The sequence below is a fragment of the Hydra vulgaris genome, chromosome 10 (assembly GCF_038396675.1).
Source record: "Hydra vulgaris chromosome 10, alternate assembly HydraT2T_AEP".
Taxonomy (NCBI): Eukaryota; Metazoa; Cnidaria; class Hydrozoa; order Anthoathecata; family Hydridae; genus Hydra; species Hydra vulgaris.
In genome coordinates, this window is record NC_088929.1 from 38,078,833 (window position 1) to 38,102,209 (window position 23,377).

General features: G+C 28.4%; 1 protein-coding gene across 4 annotated transcripts in view; it reads left to right on the forward strand.

The window, feature by feature from the left end:
- Positions 1–23,377, forward strand: part of LOC101237919 (uncharacterized) — a 48,827-nt gene that overhangs the window by 18,280 nt on the left and 7,170 nt on the right. For all 4 annotated transcript variants that reach the window (XM_065807942.1, XM_065807941.1, XM_065807943.1 and 1 more), the window contains one exon: positions 5,567–5,674. In XM_065807942.1, the coding sequence (XP_065664014.1) occupies positions 5,567–5,674 (108 nt within the window). The remainder of the gene's footprint in view (positions 1–5,566; positions 5,675–23,377) is intronic.

Genomic DNA, 23,377 nt, shown 5'->3' on the forward strand with positions numbered 1-23,377 from the left:
TCTGTTAGAAATTTGCATTAGAAAATTGTTCCCATACTTTATTTGGAACACATCTAGATGGGTTAAAATACGAGGATTTAGTTTTGAAAGGATAAATTAAAACTAACTGAAAGAATTATTTATCTTTATGATTTTTCCGGTACAAATAAGCTTTTAAGGTTTATTTATGACCAATTAGCGTTACAATATAATTTAGCTTTAATAATTGTATATATATAGAGAGACATGATTGTATCTATCTTGGGGATGTAGTTGGTATATACATTTTGCATATTTATCAATTATGTTTAATTTTACTAAAAGATATCATCGTTACACATAATTAAAGACTATCGTTTTTAATGTGAAACTACAATATTGTTTAAGCTTAACAAATGTTGGATTAAAATTTTAAATTTTGAATTCTCAAGAAGTTTAAAAAAATTTTTCAATGGATATCAGATTCAAATACAGGAGAAGAAAACCGCAGATTTTCGGATTCGGTTTTTCCATTTCAGAAACCCTATTCTTGGGGCAACTAAAGTAAAAGTTAAAAAATTTAGTAAAAAAGTAAAATTAGTTAGTGCATTTAAATATCTAGCATGATAGATATTTGAATTAAAAAAATTATATTTTTTTTAAATTAATTTTCATATTTGTAAATGTTGTTTTTGTAAATTAAACTTTTTGCAATATGTATATTAAATTATATTCTTTTTTATTTTTTGCAAATAAAACATTTATACTTTTCATTGCAAGCTTTTTTTTATTTTTTTGTTGTTGTTATTATTGGTGTACTTTACCAGCAAATTTAGTTTACTGAAAGTATTTTTAATACCTTTAATATAAAAACGTTTGTAACTTATTTTAAAGTATATTATTATTTATTAATGTGCAAAGATTTTCTAACTTCAAATAAACAGTAAAAACGTAAATAAAGACTTTTTGTATAATAAGAATAAATAAAATATTAAGGTACCGTTGTTGTGTTGCGGTTTTAAAAATAGCTTTAATAAATTTTTTGCAAAGATTACTGGGATTGAAATGCAGACAAACAATAAAAAATGCAAAGAAACATAATGCCAATTTAGAAGAAAATGTGTATAAAAGTGCAATAAAACAATCTTATTAGGATTTATTCTCATCAGATTCTTGCTACCTTGAACATTTGCCAGCTGGTGTAATTTAAAAAAATAGAAAGCACTAAAGATTTGATAATGACCTTGGAAAGAAAAAAAAGGATAAAAAAAAGCTTTTGAAGTTATATATTTAAACAAAAAGTTTACATCTCGTAGATTTTCTTGTTGAAAAGAATAAAAATAATATTGGCTTTTATATTTCAGCTCAAGGAGTGTGAGCCTTGAAACAACGTCTTTAAAGTTATCTGTAAAACAACATAACCATGTATAGAATTTTATATCAGTGTAGCATTAGTGATGTGGCTGTATTTCAGAAGTGTGGAATTATTAAGTATGTTAATTTTCAAAATTCTTTTTTTGTCTATAAAAGGATTTATCATTTTATAGACAAAAAAAACATTTTATTTAAAAAAAATCATTTTAACAGTCAATGTTTTAAGAGCTGGGTAATATTTTTCTTATCTTTTTCTTATCTTATATTTGTCTAATTCTTTTTGTTTAAGCGTTTACTTTCATCTGCCTAATGCGAAAGGAGGGGTAATTAGTTAACTTTTGGAAAATACAGCCACCCTGAACATATTAAGATCCATTAAATTTTTTTAAATTTAATTTCACTTACTGTCAAAGAAACTATCTACTTGTAAAAATAAAAAATTGGAGCAATCAAGCTTTAAAATGCTAAATTTAAACTAACTGATCAAAATGAAAACTTTAATTGTAATCAGCTCTTAAAAATTCACTAACACTATACAAAAATTCTAAAAGTCATAAAGAGTTTGTATTGAAAACTGAGATTTTCAAAAGGTCATACATGTTTGAGTTGTTTGTCTGCATTTCAATCCTAGAATCCTTAGTTTTAATTTATTCAATATTTGCCCAACAAACGCAAAATGGTTTCCCTATTTATTAAACATATTGAAAAATCTAAACCAGAGAATAACTGGCATCAATTAAAAATTAAAGTTTTTCTTAACTTTTGACAATACTTTTTTTCACATTAAAATAAAAATTGATCAAATTAATTCATTTCTTGCATACTATTACGTTTTCAGCATTGTGCGTACTATTTCATTTTTTTACGTGTTTAGCTTAACACTTTAAATCTGAGTCTGATACAAATTTTTTTTCCCAATGATCTCTTGAACCTTTGGCAATTTTAAACCAATTGTGAATTCCGCCATATACCCGGTGCCATTAAGCTGGCTAACACCCTGAATTTGCTCTCAAAAAAGTCAAGTCACATTATTGCAAAGTACCTTTGAAAAGAGCATCGTCTCTTGATGTCATTATATTAACAAATTATATCTAGATAATAAAGATTTAAGAATACCTTATCAAAAATATAAGAGGAAATATTATTAGGCCAAGCATGATAAATCTTCACTAAAAGGCTCTGCATCAAAACACGCATGAATGAATAATGGCAGCAGCAGCAGTGTTAAATTCAATATTATAACTGATTGACAAAATATTATTAGTAATTAAATAAAAAAATAATAAAAAGTAATTAAAAAAAACTATAAACTTTTTACAGATAAAAGGGCATACATAAAGCATATACAAATTATAAAAAATTATAAGGCCTGCCTGCTCAGCATGTAATGCTAGCAATGAACATTAAATATAATCCTCCATCATGAAATCTCTTTCATTACTTTGAAATACATTTAATGCAAGATTTGCAATAAATAAGTAAATATAATATTAATAATAGAAAGCCTTTATAAACAATAATATATTTATATTAACTTAAAAAATATGGAAATATGGATTTTAATTTTTACTGAATCTTATATAAAATTTATTAAAACATTTAAGAGAGTCTGACTGAATAAGTTACAACATAAAATTATCACATAAAAGTATTAAAAAAACTTAATTAGTAAACTTTAATGAAGGAAAATAGGAACTTTTAAATGTTTAAATGAATGGAGTTATTAGTAAAAAGGAAGCAGAGAAAGAAAATTTCAACAAAATTTATTTATTATCAAAAAAAATTGTTAACAAAAAAAGGAACAAAATATATCTTTTTAACATATTTTTTTTACAATTAACAAAATACCAATTGTTAACAAAAAGGAACATAGTATAGATCTTTTCAAATAAATTTACTTAAAAGTTAACAATATATAAATATGTAACTAAGTATATATCTATTCAATAAAATTTACTTAAAAATTCACAAAATATAAATATTAACAAACTATATATTTTTATTAACAAAATTTATTTGCAATGAAATTTAATTTTTTCTTAATATATAGATACATATATTAAGAAAAAATTAAATTTCATTGCAAATAAATTTTGTTAATAAAAATATATAGTTTGTTAATATTTATATTTTGTGAATTTTTAAGTAAATTTTATTGAATAGATATATACTTAGTTACATATTTATATATTGTTAACTTTTAAGTAAATTTATTTGAAAAGATCTATACTATGTTCCTTTTTGTTAACAATTGGTATTTTTCAACAAAATTTAATTACAAACATAACAAAAGTTAGAATTGTTTTACCCCGCCAAGCCCCTTCCCTGTCTCTCCTATTTCACCTACAGTATGAGCAGATCCCTTTTTAATGAAATGAGGGGTAGTCTTTACCCCCATTTTTGGTCCACACTCTATGCGCCCAGTGATTTGTGGGCCCTCTAGTTAATTTTTTTAATGCCAAGAATATTTTATGCAGTAAGTCTAAAAATAAAAAGTAACAAATAAAATTCTGAAGTTTTATTTTTATAATAACCTATAAAAACTGCCAATCCTTTATTAACCATAAGCAGATGTTGCTCCCATTACAGTTGGGAAAGCACTTGTTGATGTTGTTGTTGTTGGAGCAATTGTACTGGCTGTTAGAAATATTTATTAAAATCTAATTAAAAATTGCACATTTTCATATTACACTAACTACAAACAGGCGTTAATATGAGTTTCATCATGACAATACACTGCTTTGCTAGTAAGGACAATACACAGTTGCTCTCAACAAAACCAAGTCACATTCTAGCATAGTACACGGCTTGCCTAATAAGAACAACACTCTTACTGTAAACTAAGCCACGTCACAACACTGTGAAACCACAGAAAACAACATAATAACTACTTACAAACTATAAACATGTAACATTATAAAATATAACGCACATAGAAATACTTCATATATTACAGATATTTACACATTCATGACACATAAACACTTACAAAATATAAACCCATATAACCTTAACATATACATACACATAATAAATTACACACATTACCACATCATATGACACATAAAAATAGTTATGTAAATTAAGAAAAATGTATAAGTTAGGAACATAAGAAACTACAGATTTTCTGTAGTTTTTATTAGTGAATAATATTTTCAAAGTTATTTAAAATCTATCAGAAAATCTGAAACAATTGGGTTTTTAGTAACAACAACTGGTTTCCAGTAACAAAATTGGTTTGTTAAATTATTTACAAAAATGTATTTAATATTAAGAAAATAATAGTTTATAGGTAAGTACATACAATTTAAGTACATACAGTTAATACAATTTGAATGTTCATCAGTTCTGAAAAATGTAATGAATGTTCATCAATTCTAAACAAATAAGCTATTAAACTATCTTGTTTTTGAACATACAATATAGAGTTAACCATGTGAGAAGTAAAGGTTTTTGAGATAAACACCAACTTTATCAAAAGTTTGACCTTATTTAAAAGTTTGATTTTTATCAAAACTTTGACTTTTAAAAAGAGCATCGTCATTGAGTTCTTGAAAATAAAAAACAGATTAATATACTTTAAATACAATTGACAATGGACTTGAATTGTGTTATTATTAAAATGAATTAAATAAGTAGCCTTACTTTAAAAGTTACTTTACAAATTTAAAAATAACATAAGGTTTATCTATGACTACAGAGTTTATGATTGCATCAAATTATTATCCAATACAAAGATATTAGATCTTATTACAACAAAGATAATAAAGATTTAAGAATCGCGTGGTTAAAAATACAAAGTGAAATTTATAAGGCGTGATAAATCTTTTAAAAAAACTGTCAAACGTGCATAAATGAGTAACCGCCGCAGGGTAAAATTCAGTATTAATATTTAAAGATTAGCATGGAAATGCATGTTGAGTATACAAAAAATAGACAAAGTAATATACTTAATAATAATAAAATGTTTAAAAGTTTTAAAATTTTGTTAATTTAAGCTTTATGATTGTTAACCACAAAACAATTAAAGGAAATACTAACATCTCACATTTATAATTAAAAATAACGTGTGCTAGAAAATGTGTTTTTAGTGTATAAATATTTAGAAAATAATTAAAAAATATATATATTGAAAAGTGAATCAAGTTAAAATATAAAAGCGTTTTTTTTATTTTCTTCATTGTTTTATGTTTTTAGTAAGGTAAAAACCTTAATAGATATGCATTGATTTTAGGTTGATGCGTTACCTTTTTCAAACTCCCAATCTTGCAATATATTTGTGCAAATGTTACACAAAGGCATAATGAATGCTGGTGATGATGTTTTGTCAATAAACTGCAAGGTATAAATTCTTAAATTTTTTGTTTTATATTTTCATAACAAATTTGTAAAAGTATTATCTTTTTTCTGTGACTGCTCCTAAGTGCTCCAAAAACTCTTATTCATCTAGTTTTTTTCCTTGAACATCAGTTTTTTGGAATTCACTTCCTTTATCTTGCTTTCCTGATGTCAATTATCTTGCTCTATAAACTGCATCTTTTCTCTTCCTTTAACTTCCAACTCTAACAGTGGTTGCTTGCAGCCACTGACCATTCTAGACCTTTCCTCAAGGCTTATTTTTGTCAAAAAAATGTCAATTTTTTTGTCAAAAATTGCTGATTTCTGTGACGTTGAGGGATGTCTAATATAAACCATTTTGGCTTAATTAAAAAAAAAGGCCTTCACTACATATATTTTGCATTTAAAATCATATGTATATTTGATTTTTTTTTATTACCAAGCATTTACTATTCAAATTATCCATAAATTCCCAAAATTTATCACTTTTGTTGTGATATTTAGAAATCATTTGGAGTATACAAATACATTTTTTCTAATATAATAAAAATCTTTTTTGGTTAAAAATATTGTACATTGCTTGCTGCTTTAATTAGGTACGTATTTGAAAGTAAGTTTCCTTGACATTCTTCCATCCCCTTCTGCCTGCCATTTCCCAAAATGAAATAAATAGCAAACCATTACACTTCATGCTTTTCCTATAAAACTTTTACTAAAGTTTTATAGGAATTTATTTTTAAATAAAAAACAATTAATATAAAGCCACTACATTGATTTAAAATTTGAAATTTTCATTTTTGATTTTGAATTTTAAAATTCAAAATAAAAATTAAAGTAACTGAACAAGTATTAATAGAGTTATCAGAAACACAAGATTTTGCATAATAACAGTTTGATATCTTTTAAAAAGATTTTTCATATTATCGATAAAGCTGCGCCTGCTATTTCGGGTATGTGTTGCATAGAAATAAAAATAATGTACAGTTATCTATTTGGTTTTATGATATTTTGTATTTACCTGAAAAGAAGTCATGGTCACTAAGACACATTATCATGCCAATATCGACACCATTCCATCACACTATTATACTCTGTAAGATAAATAATGCACGCTTATTTGCGTATATTTATATAGTATTGGTAATACTATTTTGATAAAAACCTATATGGTTTAGGAACGCAACTGCGGTAGTGGTGTAGTGGTAGAGCGCTCGCTTCATAAGCAAGAGGTTCCGAGTTCAATCCCCACCACGTCCCTGGTAGTACCGCGCTCAACTTGTTTCTGTGCGCAGCGGCCTTGTTCGTCAAGGTTCGTGTTTCGAAGTTATATAGTTGAGAGAGGGTTATGACCACAATTAAGTAGCCTCCTCATCTGTAGTGGCCTTCTGGGCCTTGGGGATGTGAAATAACAAAAAAAAAAAAAAAAAAAAAAAAAAACTTCCAATGGGTATGGATATCTTGCAACACTTTAAATATTGTCAATCAAATTTGCCAAATATAATTACAAAAAAAGTTGGATATTCTATATTTTCCTCCAAAGTCAAACTTAAAGGTTGATAAGTGTCAACTAGTTGAATGTAAATGTATCATGGCAAAAATAAAACATCCATGGATTAAAGCAGGGTTTCCAGTTATTAGCGACATAAATATTCAGAAAAAAATTTTAAAATCTTGAACAAAAATATTTTAATTTATTAAAGAATATCAAAAGAAGCTCAAAACAAGATATTAAAAACCAAATAGGTTTTGAAAATTTTGTTAATTTTTTGGATAGGAATTCCAGAACTAAAAGATTTTATTCAAAGTGACAAGCTAAGATCCAATGAATCTAAAATCGAAGATTTACTATTCTTAGAAGATCAAGAAGGTTCTCTAGGCTAAATATACTAAGAAAGTAATTTGATTATGTTTTGGTTGTGAGTGTAAGTTTTATTTTTTTTAATGTTTAGGCAGTTTTGCGTCAGATCTTAATTAAATGATGCTCTCAAAATAGATGAACTATTGAGTTACTTTACTATATGAAGTGAAGCATTAGTATATAAAATATTTGTTTAACTAACTTTTGTTTTTGGACTTAATGTTGATTCTCATCCACACATTTAGTTTTTAAATAATATACTCTTTATAGTTTGATAAATTTATTAAATGTGCTTTACTTTGTGTTTTTATCACTCTAACAACTTATAACTAATAAATTTGTTTTTATATAAGGTAAAACCATTAAATATAAAGAATACAAAAATGCAATGAAAAATGATTCACCGATTAAAATGTTAAAAGACGTTAGCAGTAATGATGAACTAAGCCCAGATAACTTTTCTAATTCTGACTTCAATCCAGGCGAGTGGATTAAAATTAAAATTAAAATTTGGGCCAACATTCCTAAAGATATTTGTTCCGGAAATGTTGCTTTAATGGCAACTGTTAATAACTGTTAATTCATGTCTGCAGAAGTAGACATGAATGCCATCAAATCAGGGACTGTTAATAGAATTATCTATGATTTAGGTAAGTACGTTCTCCAGCTTGCTTGCAGGCACCATGTTACAGAGCTTAGAATAAGTCATTTTCAGAAACATGTTACTCGTGAAGAAAAGGTAGGACCAGAAAATCTTTTTTTTTTAAAAGATTAAGAAATAAGTTTGACAATCCAGAGTTTCATTACAATCCTGAAAACATATTAAGGTTTGATTGGTCATTAAAGGCGGCTGGTACTGTAGTTGAAAAAGCAGCAACAGATGCGCTCAAATATTGCGAAAAATACATTGAAAAGAAAAATATTGCTAGGGAAGGCAGAAAAGAACTAGCAGAGCTTGTAATTACTTATTTATTGAAATCAGGAATTGTTAAAATAAAAAAACCAGGTGCAGTTCATCATGCAAGATTTCTTAGCTCAGCTCTTTATTATACAAAGTTACATCTGCTATCTATACAACTAGATATATTAATAAAAGAGGAAGACGCTAAAAGCTCAAGTAGAACAAATTGTGGAGTTTATTTGTTATTTTTAATCTCCATTGGTACTTGCAAAGCCACAATCCTAATAAAGCTCCATACCTTGATATTACAGCTCTACATCAAATGACTATGTATAAAGATGTTTGCCAAGTAAAAGAAGCTGTAGATAAAGTCATTGACTCAAAATTAAAACACTCTTGGTACTTAGACTCAACTTTGATACCTCTTTTGCTTCTAGATTATAAAGTTCCTGATAAAGATAAAACACTAATCGCCAAATCAATTTTATCTTACAAAATGCCAGACATCTGATTACAACATTGAAAATAAGCCAAAAGTGGATATCAAAGAGGTAATCAACCTAGATAGCACAACGGCTATCTAGGTTGGTTACCTCTTTGTAATCCACCAAATTTGTCAGTGTTAGTTAACAAGTTTTCCTACTTTATTTTTGCAGTGACTTTAATGCTCACCACTCTGATTGGCTTGGCTCTAGTGTCAGTGATTCTGCAGGCATTAAAGCCCACAACTTTTGCCTTTCTCAATCCTTAACTCAAATAGTCAACTTTTCAAGTCGCTTTCCTGACAACCCGAATCATTTACCTTCTCTACTCGACTTATGTCTTGTTTCTGATCCTAGTCAGTGCTCAGTTTCTCCACATTCACCCTTAGGTGCTTCTGATCACAGTTTGGTCTCTCTAAAACTAATATCTCATTCTTCTTCATCACCTGAATACCCCTATTATCAAACCTCTTACAACTACAGTAAAGCTGACTGGGATTCTTTCCGTGATTTTCTTCGTGATGGCCCTTGGGTAGAAATCTTTTGTCTTCCTGTCGACAAATCCGCTTCTTACATACGGATTCAGGCTGGCATGGAATCTTTTGTTCTCTCTCAACAATTCCAGGTCAAGCCTCACTCTCCTTCATGGTTTTCCTCACACTGTGCTGCTGCGATTGCCAATCGAAACCGTTACTTCCATGTTTATCAGCAAAACAATTCTCCAGAAAACGGACGTCTGTTTATTACTGCTAGAAACAATTGTAAAAAGGTTTTGTCTAACGCCAAAGCCCGCTATTCTCAGGTCATGAAATCTTGTATCTCATCTCAAAAATTAGGCTCTCGTGACTTCTGGAAAGTCTTTAATAATATCAATAATAATCTTTAATAATATCTTTAATTCCACCTCTCTTGTATGGTTCAGACTTTGTCACCTCACCTAAAGACAAAGCTGAACTGTTTGCTAAAAACTTTTCATCAATATCATCTCTTGATTCCACTAGTTGCGTTCTACCTGATATTGCCAACAAACAGGTTGATCCATTGCTTGACATTCATATCACTCCAGCTTCTGTATCTAAAGTGATTTCCTGCCTAGACTCTTCTACAGCTTGTGGCCCGGACAACATACCTGTTATTGTCTTGCAGAAGTGTTCTCTGAAGCTGTCGTCTATACTCTCAAAACTATTTAACAAGTGCTTATCAGAGTCTTGTTTTCCAGCCTGCTGGAAAGCAGCATCTGTTATCCCTATCTTCAAAAATTCTGGAGAGCGATCTGATTCGTCTAACTACCGTCCCATTAGTCTTCTTCCTATCATAAGCAAAGTTTTTGAATCTTTAATCAACAAACAATTAATTTCTCATCTTGAATCTAATAACTTACTTTCTGACCATCAATATGGATTGTGATCTTCTCGCTCTACAGCTGATTTGCTAACAGTAATATCTGATAGGTTTTATCATGCATTAGATAAAGGTGGAGAGGTTAAGGCCATCGCTCTTGACATTTCAAAAGCTTTTGATAAAGTTTGGCATGCTGGTCTTCTCCATAAGCTTTCTTCTTATGGTGTATCTGGCAACATCTTTAGGGTTATTGAATCCTTCCTTTCCAATCGTAGTATAAAAGTTGTCCTTGATGGACAGCACTCTTCTTCTTATTCTGTAACTTCAGGGGTTCCTCAAGGTTCTATCCTTGGCCCTATACTTTTTTTAATCTACATTAACGATCTTCCAGATATTCTCTCATCTAAGGTGGCATTGTTTGCTGATGATACTACCATTTATTCTTGTCGTGATTAGAAACCAACACCCTCTGATTGCTTGGAGGAGGCATTTGAGCTTGAAAAGGATCTTACTTCTGCTACAGCATGGGGCTCACAGTGGCTGGTGATCTTCCTATATTTATGAACGGTGATGTACTCGATGAGTCATCTACTCTTCATCTTCTAGGATTAACTCTTACTTCCAATCTTTCTTGGAAACCATATATCAAATCTGTTGCAAAATTAGCATCTGCTAAGGTTGCATCTTTTTATCGAGCTCATCACTTTTGTACTTTGGATTCTATTCTCTATCTCTATAAATCTCAAATCTGGCTTTGTTTGGAATACTGTTGCCATATCTGGAGCAGTTCTTCTAATGATGCCCTTTCTCTTTTAGACAAGGTGCAAAAACGCTTTGTAAACATAGTTGGACCTACTCTTGCAGCCAACCTCCAACCATTATCACATCGTCGTCTAAAATTCATTCTCGTGTTACTCGTCATTTAATTAAGTCTCATCCTTTTTCTGTGACTGTTCACAGTGACCTAAGTGCTCCAAAAACGCTTATTCGTCTAGTTTTTTCCTCAAACATCTGCTCTTTGGAATTCACTTCCTTCATCTTGCTTTCTTGATTCATATAATTTGCAATCCTTTAAGTTGTCCATCAATCGTTATCTTGCTCTACAATCTTCATCCTTTCAGTAACTTCTAACTTTAATTAGTGGCTGCTTGCAGCCTTGTTGGTAGCAAAGATGTTTAAAAAAAAAAAAAGAGTAAATGGGTTTACAGAAGAGAGAATATGCGATTGGTTGTCACTTCCATCATCTTTCTGGCACATTCAATCATATTATAACCAGTTTTTAGCCTATGCAAAAACTTTGATTATAGTAAACAATCATGCAGAAAGAAATGTAGGCATGATGCAGGAGTTTATCCATAGATACATTAGTGAAGAAGAAAAACAAATGAGACTGGTCACCATAGACAAAGTTCGTTATGCCATGAAATAACCTGAAAAAATCTCCAGCAAGATGACAAAAAGGAATATGAAAATAAGTTTAAATAACATTAATTATTTCAAGAAATTTGAAAGTGATTAGAAATCTATTTTTGTCTTTTTCATTTGTAGGCTTTTTTGTAAGGTATATAGAAAACCTAGTTATCATAATTGGTGTGGGTAACTTAAAAATTTATTTTGGCGTAAAAACTTGAATCAATTTTTTAATTAGTAAAAAAATGAGGAGGGACCCGGGGGCAATTAGTAAATACATTACTAATTGAAGTAACAAAAAAATGGCCCCCCTTCACTTTGAAGACCGGTTCAATGGTCCTGTTATATTAGAAAAAATGTATTTGTATACTCCAAATGCTTTCTTAGTATCACAACAAACTCACCAGTTTTGTGAATTTATGGATAACTTGAATAAAAAATGCTCTGTAATAAAACCAAAGCAAAAATACGTATTATTTTAAATGCAAAATATATGTAGTCTAGGCTCTTATTTTTTTAATTCAGCCAACTTGATTTATATTAGACCCTCCCTTAACGTCACTGAAATCAGCAACTTTTGACAAAAAAATTGACATTGTTTTCACAAAAATGAGCCCTGAGGGAGGGTCTAGAGTGGTCAGAAAAAACCCAGTATGCTTTAAAACCTACTTATTATATATTTGCACCAAATTTAACAAGATATGTATTTTTGTTTTGAAAATTCTCTCATTCTGAATGAGAGAATTTTTAAAACACCCCTTATATATATATATATATATATATATATATATATATATATATATATATATATATATATTTAGGGGTATTCAAAAAAAGTGAATTTTCAAATCTAAAAAACCATACCCCCTAAATTTGGGGCAAATGTATAAAAAATGAGCCTCACAAAGTTTGAGCGCTGTCCGATCACTTTTCCCCCCCCCCCCCCCTTAAGTTAAAAATTTAGGGGGAAATTGACCGAAAAGTGGTAATTTTCGGGCGCCTTGAGCGAGGGGTAATTTTTTTTTTTTTTCTGCTATATGTATATAGGCCTATATTTTTGTTTAAAAATGTATGGTTTTTTTCCTACTTCTCAAAAATCTATGTTTGGTGGTATTGAAAATCATGAAAATCAGAATTTTTGTAGTTAAAGTTAGATTTTATATTCAAGTTTTAGAACAGAAAAAAAATTTACAAATCTAATTATAATCAAGTTTAACTCTTTATCTTTTTTCACATCACACCAAGTCCATCATTAAACTTAATCTTTGAAATTGTACCGGATTTTTGTTCTTGTGATCTGAATACAGATCGAACTTTGTCCATAGTTAGCAATCTGTTGTGCTTTTCAGTTTCATCAGAATATACTGCCCCATCATACCTATTGACTGTTCTGAATGGTTATTTACAAAAATCAAAGTTTCAGCATATTTTTGAAAACTTTTGAAGCATGACTGAGTATGCCAATAGTTTGGTGGAAGTGAGAGCCAGTCTTGAACTCGTTGCTTATCAAACCCAATCATGTCTAAAATCAGGTAAGAAAAGACATCAACCAAGGCAGACAAGGATGGTGGTTTTTCCCAATTTTTGTATTCATTTTATAAATTTCCTTGATATCTTGCTTTACTTTATTCTCAGGCTTATAATAGTCAGAGCTAGGCATATCAAATGACAGAATTGCTGATGCAATTTTTGCCTTCTCCTCTTATGCTAACTCATCATCTAGCAAAGCTAAAGGTATCATTGTTGAATCCAAATACCAACAGTGTTTATACTGAGACTCTAATACAGCATCGACAGCTATTGGGTTTGTACATACCTTCTTGTACAGATGCATTTGATGTATGGCTGTAATGTCAAGAAAAGGAGCTTTGATGACATCCTCAGATTGTAGATAGCATTTTGCATAAAAGCAAACAATAAATTCTGTAATAAGCTCAATTTCAATTTTCAGTATATCATTTTCCTGAACAAATGTAAGTTGATTGGATAAAAGCCGAAGCTTTAGATAATAAATTGCTTTTCCTAAAAATCTTGCATGATGAATAGCACCAGTTTTTCTTACTTTATATATTATAGGGGATAAGTACGTGACAACTAATTCTGCAAGCTCACTTCTATCATCTCTTATAATACCTGGTTTACTAACGTATGCTTTGCAAAATGTTAATGACTTCATAGCTGCCTTTTCTAAAAAACTGCTTTTAACCTTATTCCAATCAAACCGTAACAGTAGAACTGAATTATAGTTAAAATTAGGTTCTTCAAAAATATTTTTAAGCTTTTTGAAAAGAGGATTATCAGGTCCACTAGTTTCTTCATTTGTCACTAATTTCCAAAAGTGAAGCATTCTTAATTCAGTCACATGATGCCTACATGCTATTTGGAGGAGATACTTATCCAGTTCTTGAGATATTCTGAAAAATGATCCTTTATTCGTCCCAGTGTTGGATGATGTTGTATCAAAGCATATTCCTCTAGTTTTTGACGTAAGTTGATACTCCTTAATTAAGTTCATTACACCTAAGAACTGATCTTCACCAGTGGATGACGCTAGTGGAGGTACTCCAAGTAGGTAAGTCTGTCCATTAATGTTAACTAAAACAGCCATTCTATCCCTCTTTAACATTTTTTCTTTGTTTAGCTCAAACAAGGTCTTCCCATCAAAATGAATTATACATGGATATGGAGATGCGTCTATGGCTGCTTTAACATCTTCTTTTGAAATTTTTGCCATGTTTTCATTTTCTTTTTTCATTTTTCTATATGCGGTAGACTGACTGCTTTTAACTTCTTTAAGATCAACACCTGATTGATATAGAATTGCATTTGTTACCTTCTGTAAAACATTTGGTGATATATCACAGGCTGTAGCAGTAAGTGAAACATTACCAGCAAAAACATCTTTTGGAATTTTTGCAATTACTGTGTTTGGGTTTTCAGAGACTTCTATATGATACCAATCACCTGGCTCGAAATCAGATTCAATTGAAGAATCATCACTTAGAATTGTGTCTACAAGTTCAACGTTGGGTACATCATCTCTCAAAATCTTAGGCTGTAAACGATTTTTCTTCCTGATGCTTTCTTTTGCCTAATTAACAGAAAAAATGTAGTTTTAGTTTTTAATTTTAAAATTAGTGGAAAAAAGAATTAACAGAGCTTGAGAAAGAGCTAAAGTAATTAATTAAAAGTATTGAATACCATTTTTCTTTATTTAATATCCTCTGAACCAATAACAAACTTTCTTTCATTTTCCTGATCTTCAAGAAATTTTAGATCTTCAATCTTGTCTTTTAGTGATCTTTTTTTATCTTTACTGATTGTGTCTTTGAGATTAGAATTACCAGCCCAAAAAAGTTTTTTTATTTCAATCTCAAACTCGTTTTGTTTAGCCAAATCACCACTATTTCCCCTTTTTGCATTTTTTTTCAAGTTGGAATAGGACTTTAAAATGCAATTTAAAAAGTTTTTTAACTAAACTTAAATCAGTTAACACATCAAATCCAGCTTTAATCCAGGGTCTCTTGATTTTAGACAAAATACATTCACAACAACTCTCCGAACATCTAAAAAAATTTTTTTTAGGGGGACAAGCAATAATACTTGATATTGATACAGATCGACATTGTTGGTTATATATTAAATGTTGAAGAATATACAAGCCTGTTGGAAGTTCTATATCTAAATAGAAAAATTTATATTTTATAAATAAAATAAATTTTTTAGCAACTAATGACTCATTATAATTCCAATATTAATAAAAATGTTTATACCTGATATAGCTGGTTTTGCCTCTTTTATAATAAAAAATTCCTTTTTCATTGACCTAAGTTGTGCTTCACTCATTTTTAATGTTTATTGTATGTACTAATCTGTATTTATTAGAAAAATTCAAAGTTTTAAACTATCAGAATTTACACGAAAATATATGTATACAACATTAGGCATAACAGACAATATATTTTAAAAAATACCAATTTTCATGATTTTCAATATTACCAAACATAGATTTTTGAGAAGTAAGGTAAAAACCATATATTTTTAAACAAAAATATAGGCCTATATATATATAGCAGAAAAAAAAAATTGCCCTTCCCTCAAGACACCCGAAAACGACCACTTTTCGGTCAATTTTCCCCTAAATTATTAACTTGAGGGGGGGTCAAAAGTGAACGGGCAGCGCTCAAACTTCGTGAGGCTCATTTTTTATATATTTGCCCCAAATTTAGGGGGTATGGTTTTTTAGATTTGAAAATTCACTTTTTTTGAATACCCCTAATATATATATATATATATATATATATATATATAAAAATATATATATATATATATATTTATATATATATATAGAGATACAGAGATAGAGAGAGAGAGAGAGAGAGAGAGAGAGAGAGAGAGAGAGAGAGAGAGAGAGAGAGAGAGAGAGAGAGAGGTTTAAGGGTACCTTAAACCTCTCTTTAGTTATAAAATCAAAATGCATATGTATGCATATGCTGTGGTTACCCTTTGTGAATAATTTAAGCCTAATTTTGTAAAATGTTTAGTACTGCCTCAAGTCTGTTTTCTATTTCAGTGTGGTGAAGAGTTGAAGTTGCTTGATTTTGCATTTTAACATCTAATAAAAGGCGTTAATAATCCTTTCAAGAAAGATGGAGGAACAATTTACATCTAAAATACCAATACATCTTGCAAAACAGTGCCAGAGCAGTATCCAGGGAGGGGAGGGGGTTAGAAGGCTTTAGCCTAATCCCCCTCCCCCTCCTTCCAACCTCCAAGTCTGAAAGGGGAGATGGGCTAAGCCCTCAAACAAAATTGGATCAAACAGAAATTGAAAGAAGCCTCTATCACGAGTTTAGTATTTATCAGAATTAACTACTATTTATAATTTTTCAAAAAATCACATATTTAAAAAAAAATTGATATTTATTAGATACCAGAGAAAAAAAATATATTCAATGAAATTTTCAATGAAAGATTATTTTTAAAACAAATTGAACATGAAAAATTTGTCAAGAGTTGGTATAAAAATGTCAAAGAAGGATTCTAGATCAAAGCACAGAATCTTCTAGCTGGAAGATGCTATTGAAGGTCTTTCAGCTACACAGTTACCAACTGGTGAACAAGTTCTGCAACTTTATCACTGGAACCTAATAATAACAAAGGAAGAGATAGTTTCAAGTAGTTTCAACAGTGTCAAGAAGAATTCTGTTGTTTCATGTCAATTGTCAACTAAGAGTTGTGAGATTAGGTAATACAGGATGCCAGGCAGAAGGAAGAACCCAGTGTGTGGCTGTTGCTGTAAAGGATCTCTGGCAGAGGAGTTCTATTCCTCATATTTCAGACTTTTCTATTAGGTAAAAAATTATTCAACTACTTTTGGCTCTTTTTTTATTTTGAGTTCAAAATAGCTATAGTCTATATAATAGCTATATAATACATTTAATAATATACATTATAATCTATAATACATCTGAACCTGAAGGAAACAGACTGGATGGAAGTTAGCTGCAGATAAAAGTGTAATTGCCAAAATATTATAATTATTATTATTACTATTAATATTAATGTTATTATTATTATTATTTTTATTTTTATTATTAATATTATTATATATTAGGTGTAATATATATGTAATTGTAAGTCTTGTAAATTTTTATTATTCAAGGTTAATTAACATTTCTCAGGGACTGGCACAATTCCTCAGAGTACAAATATCTACACAGATTTATCAATGGGTTGACTGTGATCCATGACACGGCAGAAAGAGGAATTAAACTGATTCAAAATTTCACCCATCTGTGTCAGATGAGGCATTAAAACAGAACCTGCTACTTACTGTGGCATTGAATCAAACTGATTAAATCAAATTGAATCAAATTTACTGTTGGCAGTTGAATCAAACTGATTCAAAACTTCACCCATCTGTGTCAGTTGAGGCATTAAAACAGAACCTGCTACTTACTGTGACATAGAAAAAGGCACTCAACAAACATGAAAGTGGAACTTTCAAAAATCTTAAAATGTTAAATTAAAAATGTTATGTTTATTTAAAATATGTGATTTATTTGAAAAATTCTCTTCTCCACATTGAAATAGAAAACAGACTTAAGGTGGTACTTATTCACAAAGGGTAACTACAGCACATGTTCACATATTCATTTTGATTTTATAACTAAAGAGGGGCTCATGTTACATATGCATATATACAAACACACACACACACCCACACACAAATATATATATATATATATATATATATATATATATATATATATATATATATATATATATAAACAATTTTAAAATGTATTCTACAAAATAGAGTGCTCAATGTTCTTAAAAGAACAGAACAATAATAAATTAATAGAAAATCACTTAATAATAATCTAACAAAAATTTAAATTAAAAAAAATAATTGATATTTGTTAAATACTAAATTTAAATGTTTAATGAAAATTATTTGATAAGTGATTTTCTACTAATTTATATTTATATATATATATATATATATATATATATATATATATATATATATATATATATATCAATGGATTACAGGATCTACCCTATGAACAAAGACTGTTGGCGTTAAATATGACAACTGTAAAATACAGGCTACTTTGCGCAGACCTAATCAACGTCTACTATTGGTGCAAAAACAACAATAGTGACAGAAGTCTTTTTGAAATAGATAGTAAATTTATTACTCGTGGTCATATATATAAACTAAAAAAACAATCTTCGCGATTAAATTTACGTATGAATTTTTTTTCTCTAAAAATAATAAATAAATGAAACTCTCTTCCTAATCACATTGTATCAGCGTTATCTCTAAAAACGTTTAAACTGCTTCTAGACAATCATCTAAAAAATGAATGGCTTCTCTACGACTAATCCACATTTTATTTTCTATTAGTTATACAAACTCTGTAATTGTCAAGTATTATATAATTAGGTTGACAGGCAGTTTTTTTTTTTTTTTTTTTTTTTTTTTTTGTTATTTTTTTTGTTATTTACCTCCTCAAGGCCTACACAATTTATTGTAAAACCTTATGCCTACACAATTTATTGTAATTTGTTTATGCCTACACAATTTATTGTAAAACCTTAATTTAAAAAAAAATAAAATAAAATAAAAACAATTCATACAGCGTTTTAGCGAAAGAAAAAAAAAAAAAAAGGTACATTACATTCTGACATTTAAAAAAGTAGATACAATTTTTTAGATTCAATTAAGTTTCAATAAAAATTTTCAATTTTTGCTGGGTTATTCATAGGAATATTTTTTTGTATTATTTTTCTGGAATATTTTTATATTTTTTAAATGTTTAATTATAATTATTCAACTTGTTTCATTTTGAGCAATTTTCGTCAATTTTCATTTTTAAATTGCTTCTCTCCTTTGTTTAATATTGTTGAGAGAAAACTAGAACAAAAGACAATTGTTTGCAGTTTTAATGAATGAATTAATAAATTTATTTATTGAAACTTTGATCTATTTTAATTGCGTAAATCGCTTTTAAATACAGTTTTAAAAGGTTTAAACGATTAGTTACATATATTGTCTTCTTTTATTTTTATTTTCATTTTTAAATTATAAATGTAAAAAAAATGCTAAACAGTATTTAATTTTTAACAAAACATTTTTGACGATTTCCAAGATCCTCTTGTAACTTTTTAACTTGCTAAAACAACTTTTTAACGACAGTCGATAAAAAAAACTATGAATTTTACTTAGGAATCCCAGAATTTTACGGCTTTTACGAAGGAAAACACTAAAAAAAAAATTATTACAGGTTTTTAAAATCCGTAAAATTGTAATTTTTGTAAAATCCAGACATTTGACAACCGTAATTATATGGAAAGATTTCGCATATTTCAGATTTAAAATACTTAGTATTTTAAAACTAAAAATTTTAAAATAGTTCAAAATTTTTTTTAACTTTCTTACATAGGTAATCGTATTGTTCATCATATTTTATATTACATTTTTTATCATAAGATAAATTCAAATAGTAAAAAACTTATTTAAATCGATAGCTTTTAAATGAGACTTAAATTAAAGTTTCCGAAATTTTAATAACCTTTTATTGAAAAATTGGTTGGCTCGCTAATTTCCGTCAAATATAATGCTACTTTTATTTAAATACTCGGTGTAGTTAAGGCGATTTACAAATTATTCGAATTTATTTATTTGAAATTGGCATGATTTTATAGGCGTATTATGTCCAAACAAAAGCTTTAGATGTTATATTTTTTTTTGCTTCAGGTTTTTTTATTATTTGAAGAATTTTTCTCTTTTTTATATAATTTTCTAATCCTTTTTACTACCCCTAATTGTGAATACAAAGAATACCATTTTGGAGCCATTAAAATCATTTTCGCTCATCGGCGTTAACATGAATTTAGTTAAAATCTTTTGAAAAAGTGCCTTAATTTACTATAGATGGGCAATTCCACATCAAATCACCCAGTCCATAAAACCATGTATCTTCCTTTTGTGTTATATTTTGACACATTATTCCTAATTATAAAAAAATATTGCATGCAAAATTTCAGCTAAAAAAGTTTAGCGGTTGACAAGATATTGCAATTTTATACTGACCTGGTTTCCCAAAATGACCCGGTTTTCATAACACTCATAACACTTTTCCTTAAAATAATAAGAAATAAAAATGGCAAAAACATGAAAATGAACATATTTAATGTTTTTTTGATGCTGAATTCAAATGCTCAAATATAAAAAGAACATGCATAAAAATTAATAAAACAACTAGTTTCTATAAACCAACTTTGGGGCCCAATATCTCAAAACACCCCCATCAAAAAAAAATTTTTTTTGCTGTTAATATTTTCAACTGTTTATAAACTTACTAGGCACAAAAAATCTAATTGGAAAAACAACTAAAACATACGGAACTTTAATTTCAAAGATGTATTACTTTTTCAAGAAATTCCCAAAAAATATTTGTAAATAAAATAAAGTTAATCGTAATTTAAAAAGTTACTTAAATATACAAGATTTGTAAAGGTATCAAAGATGAATGTTATTTTGACTGTGTTTGTAATAGTTTACAATATTGCTCCCATTTTACTTGTACTTCCTCTATTTCACCATTTTCAAACACATAGTTTCTACCAGAACTAGAGCAAGCTTGTGGAACAGATAGTTTTTTCAATATGTTGGTGTTTGGAATAAAATAGTAGTCGTCTCTTTCAGGCCAGTTAAAACAGATTGATGGACCATTTGGATGAAGAAACTTAACTTTAGCATCAACTTCTTCTAAGTTGGTTTTAGTTACAATGCCGATCCACCACTTATCATCACAGACTACAGTGACATAACAACCTAAAGTGACAGTATCAAGTTGAGATATGTCTTGTTTCTTTTTAAGATTGTGGATTATTGTATAATTAGTGTCTGTACTACACCTCTTTGCTCCAACCTTGTTATCTCCAAGATGTATAAATTGATGAAAGCTACGAGTACCAGGTAGAGTTGTTACACCAGTGTACCTTTCTTTTTGCTCTTCACGTTGCAATTGTAAGTCCAATCCCTTTATGTAAATGAAGTTAACAACTTTGATTTTATCAATACAAAATTCATACATAGCTTCTGATGTGAAGATTTGGTTTCTGTACGGTCGTTTTAAACTTTCTTGTGCTGTTAATCTTTTTACAGTACCACCAATCCCATTGCATGGTGACTTTCCGTGGGATGTGGCAAAAAAGTTCCATTCAATTTTAAGGCAAAATTCGCTCTCTAGTTGACATAGATTGTAAAAGCTTTTACAATTTTTGTACTGTCCTGCGCAACCATCAGTGAATAAATGTAATTTGGACAGATTGGAAAACTTTATTTTTAATATTGGTATGATTAGTTGGAATATTTTGTACACATAAGTTAAATCATGTATAATGTCATCTGATATAAAACAGTAAGAAATATGTTTCAGTTCACCTTTATCATCTTTATAGTATATGACTAATGGATGTAAAGAACATTGTTGGGTGTTTCAATGATAGCTATGTATTTCATCTTGGATAACAAAAGCATAATTTTTATAAAATTTACAAATGCTGTTTTTTAACTGAACTTTTTATAAACTAGTTATTATAAAATTTTACAAAAGTTGTCAAAATTTTAAAAACAAATGCACATCCATATCACACTAATTCAGTTTTTATATAAAACAAAACAGGATGTTTTTTTCAGTTGTTAAGTTCAAATAACTAAGTTATCATATATTTAAGACTTCCTTAAATATAACAAAATTGTTTTTTTTTAAAGGAGTCTTAACTAAATATAATATTTTACAGAATTCTATTTGAAAGTTTTTTAAAATAGCTTATTGAAAATTTGAAATTAAAGTTCCTTATGTTTCAGTCGTTTTTCCAGTTAGATTTTTTGTGCCTAGTAAGATTATAAACAGCTGAAAATATTAACAGCAAAAAAAAAATTTTTTTGATGGGGGTGTTTTGAGATATTGGGCCCCAAAGTTGGTTTATAGAAACTAGTTGTTTTATTAATTTTTATGCATGTTCTTTTTATATTTGAGCATTTTAAGTACATTTATTGAATTCAGCATTAAAAAAACATTATATATGTTTATTTTCATGTTTTTGCCATTTTTATTTCTTATTATTTTAAGAAAAATGTTTTTTCAGAGTGTTATGAAAACCGGGTCATTTTAGGAAACCAGGTCAGTATTAAAATTGCAGTATCTTGTCAACCTCTCAACATTTTTAGCTAAAATTTTATATGTTAACTTTTCTTTTTAAGATGCAACAGCCAAAGAGGTTTTTAAAAAATTTGAAGACCCATGGTTCAAAATTTTCTAAATTTTGGGTGATTTGATGCGGAATTACCCAGATCCTAGTTCTAATCGTTTCTGACCTATTAGCTTTATATAGTTGTCAAAATACAATATTTCTATCAATTTTTACAAAAAATACAAAAGAACTTGAATCAAGAAAAAGCGCCAATAAACGTTAAAAGTTTTTAATCTATGATGTTCATTTTACCTAAAAATTGTATTTATTTAAAATCTTATACGAATTTGGACAAGCGAATTAAGATTTTAAGAATATTAAAAAAAAAAAAAATCTACGGTCTGGGTTTTTTCGCTTCAAACATTTATATTTTATGATACCGCAAAATTTATCATTTTATTTTTTCCGTCTTTTCATGATTCACAGACCTGATCATTTAACGGAAATATGTAGTAGTCAACAAAATATCATACAGACGTTATAGTATTTTAAAATTGCCGTAACTACACCGAGTAAGTACAAAGACATTTAAGGGGAAGATCAATTTTTTTCAATTTACAAATATACATTAAATATCTATGTAAATTTTGAATTTGTAAATTATAAAAAAATTAATTATTGTAATTATTGTAAACATTGGTTAATTGTTAATAATATTATAATATTATTTAATTATCTTCTTTTTTGTTTTACGCAAATATAACATATACAATACGTTTCATTGCAAGTTTTATTTTTGATTTTTTTGTTGTTGTTATTTTCGGTTTACTTTACCAGCTAACTTATTTTACCGAAATTATTAATAAATCTTTTAATATAAAAACGTTATTAACTTATTTTATATTATATTTATTAATATGCAAATTTTATTTGTAACTTTCCTAACTTAAGATAAAAAGCAAGAATGTAAATAAAGAGTTTTTGAATAACAAAAATAAATTA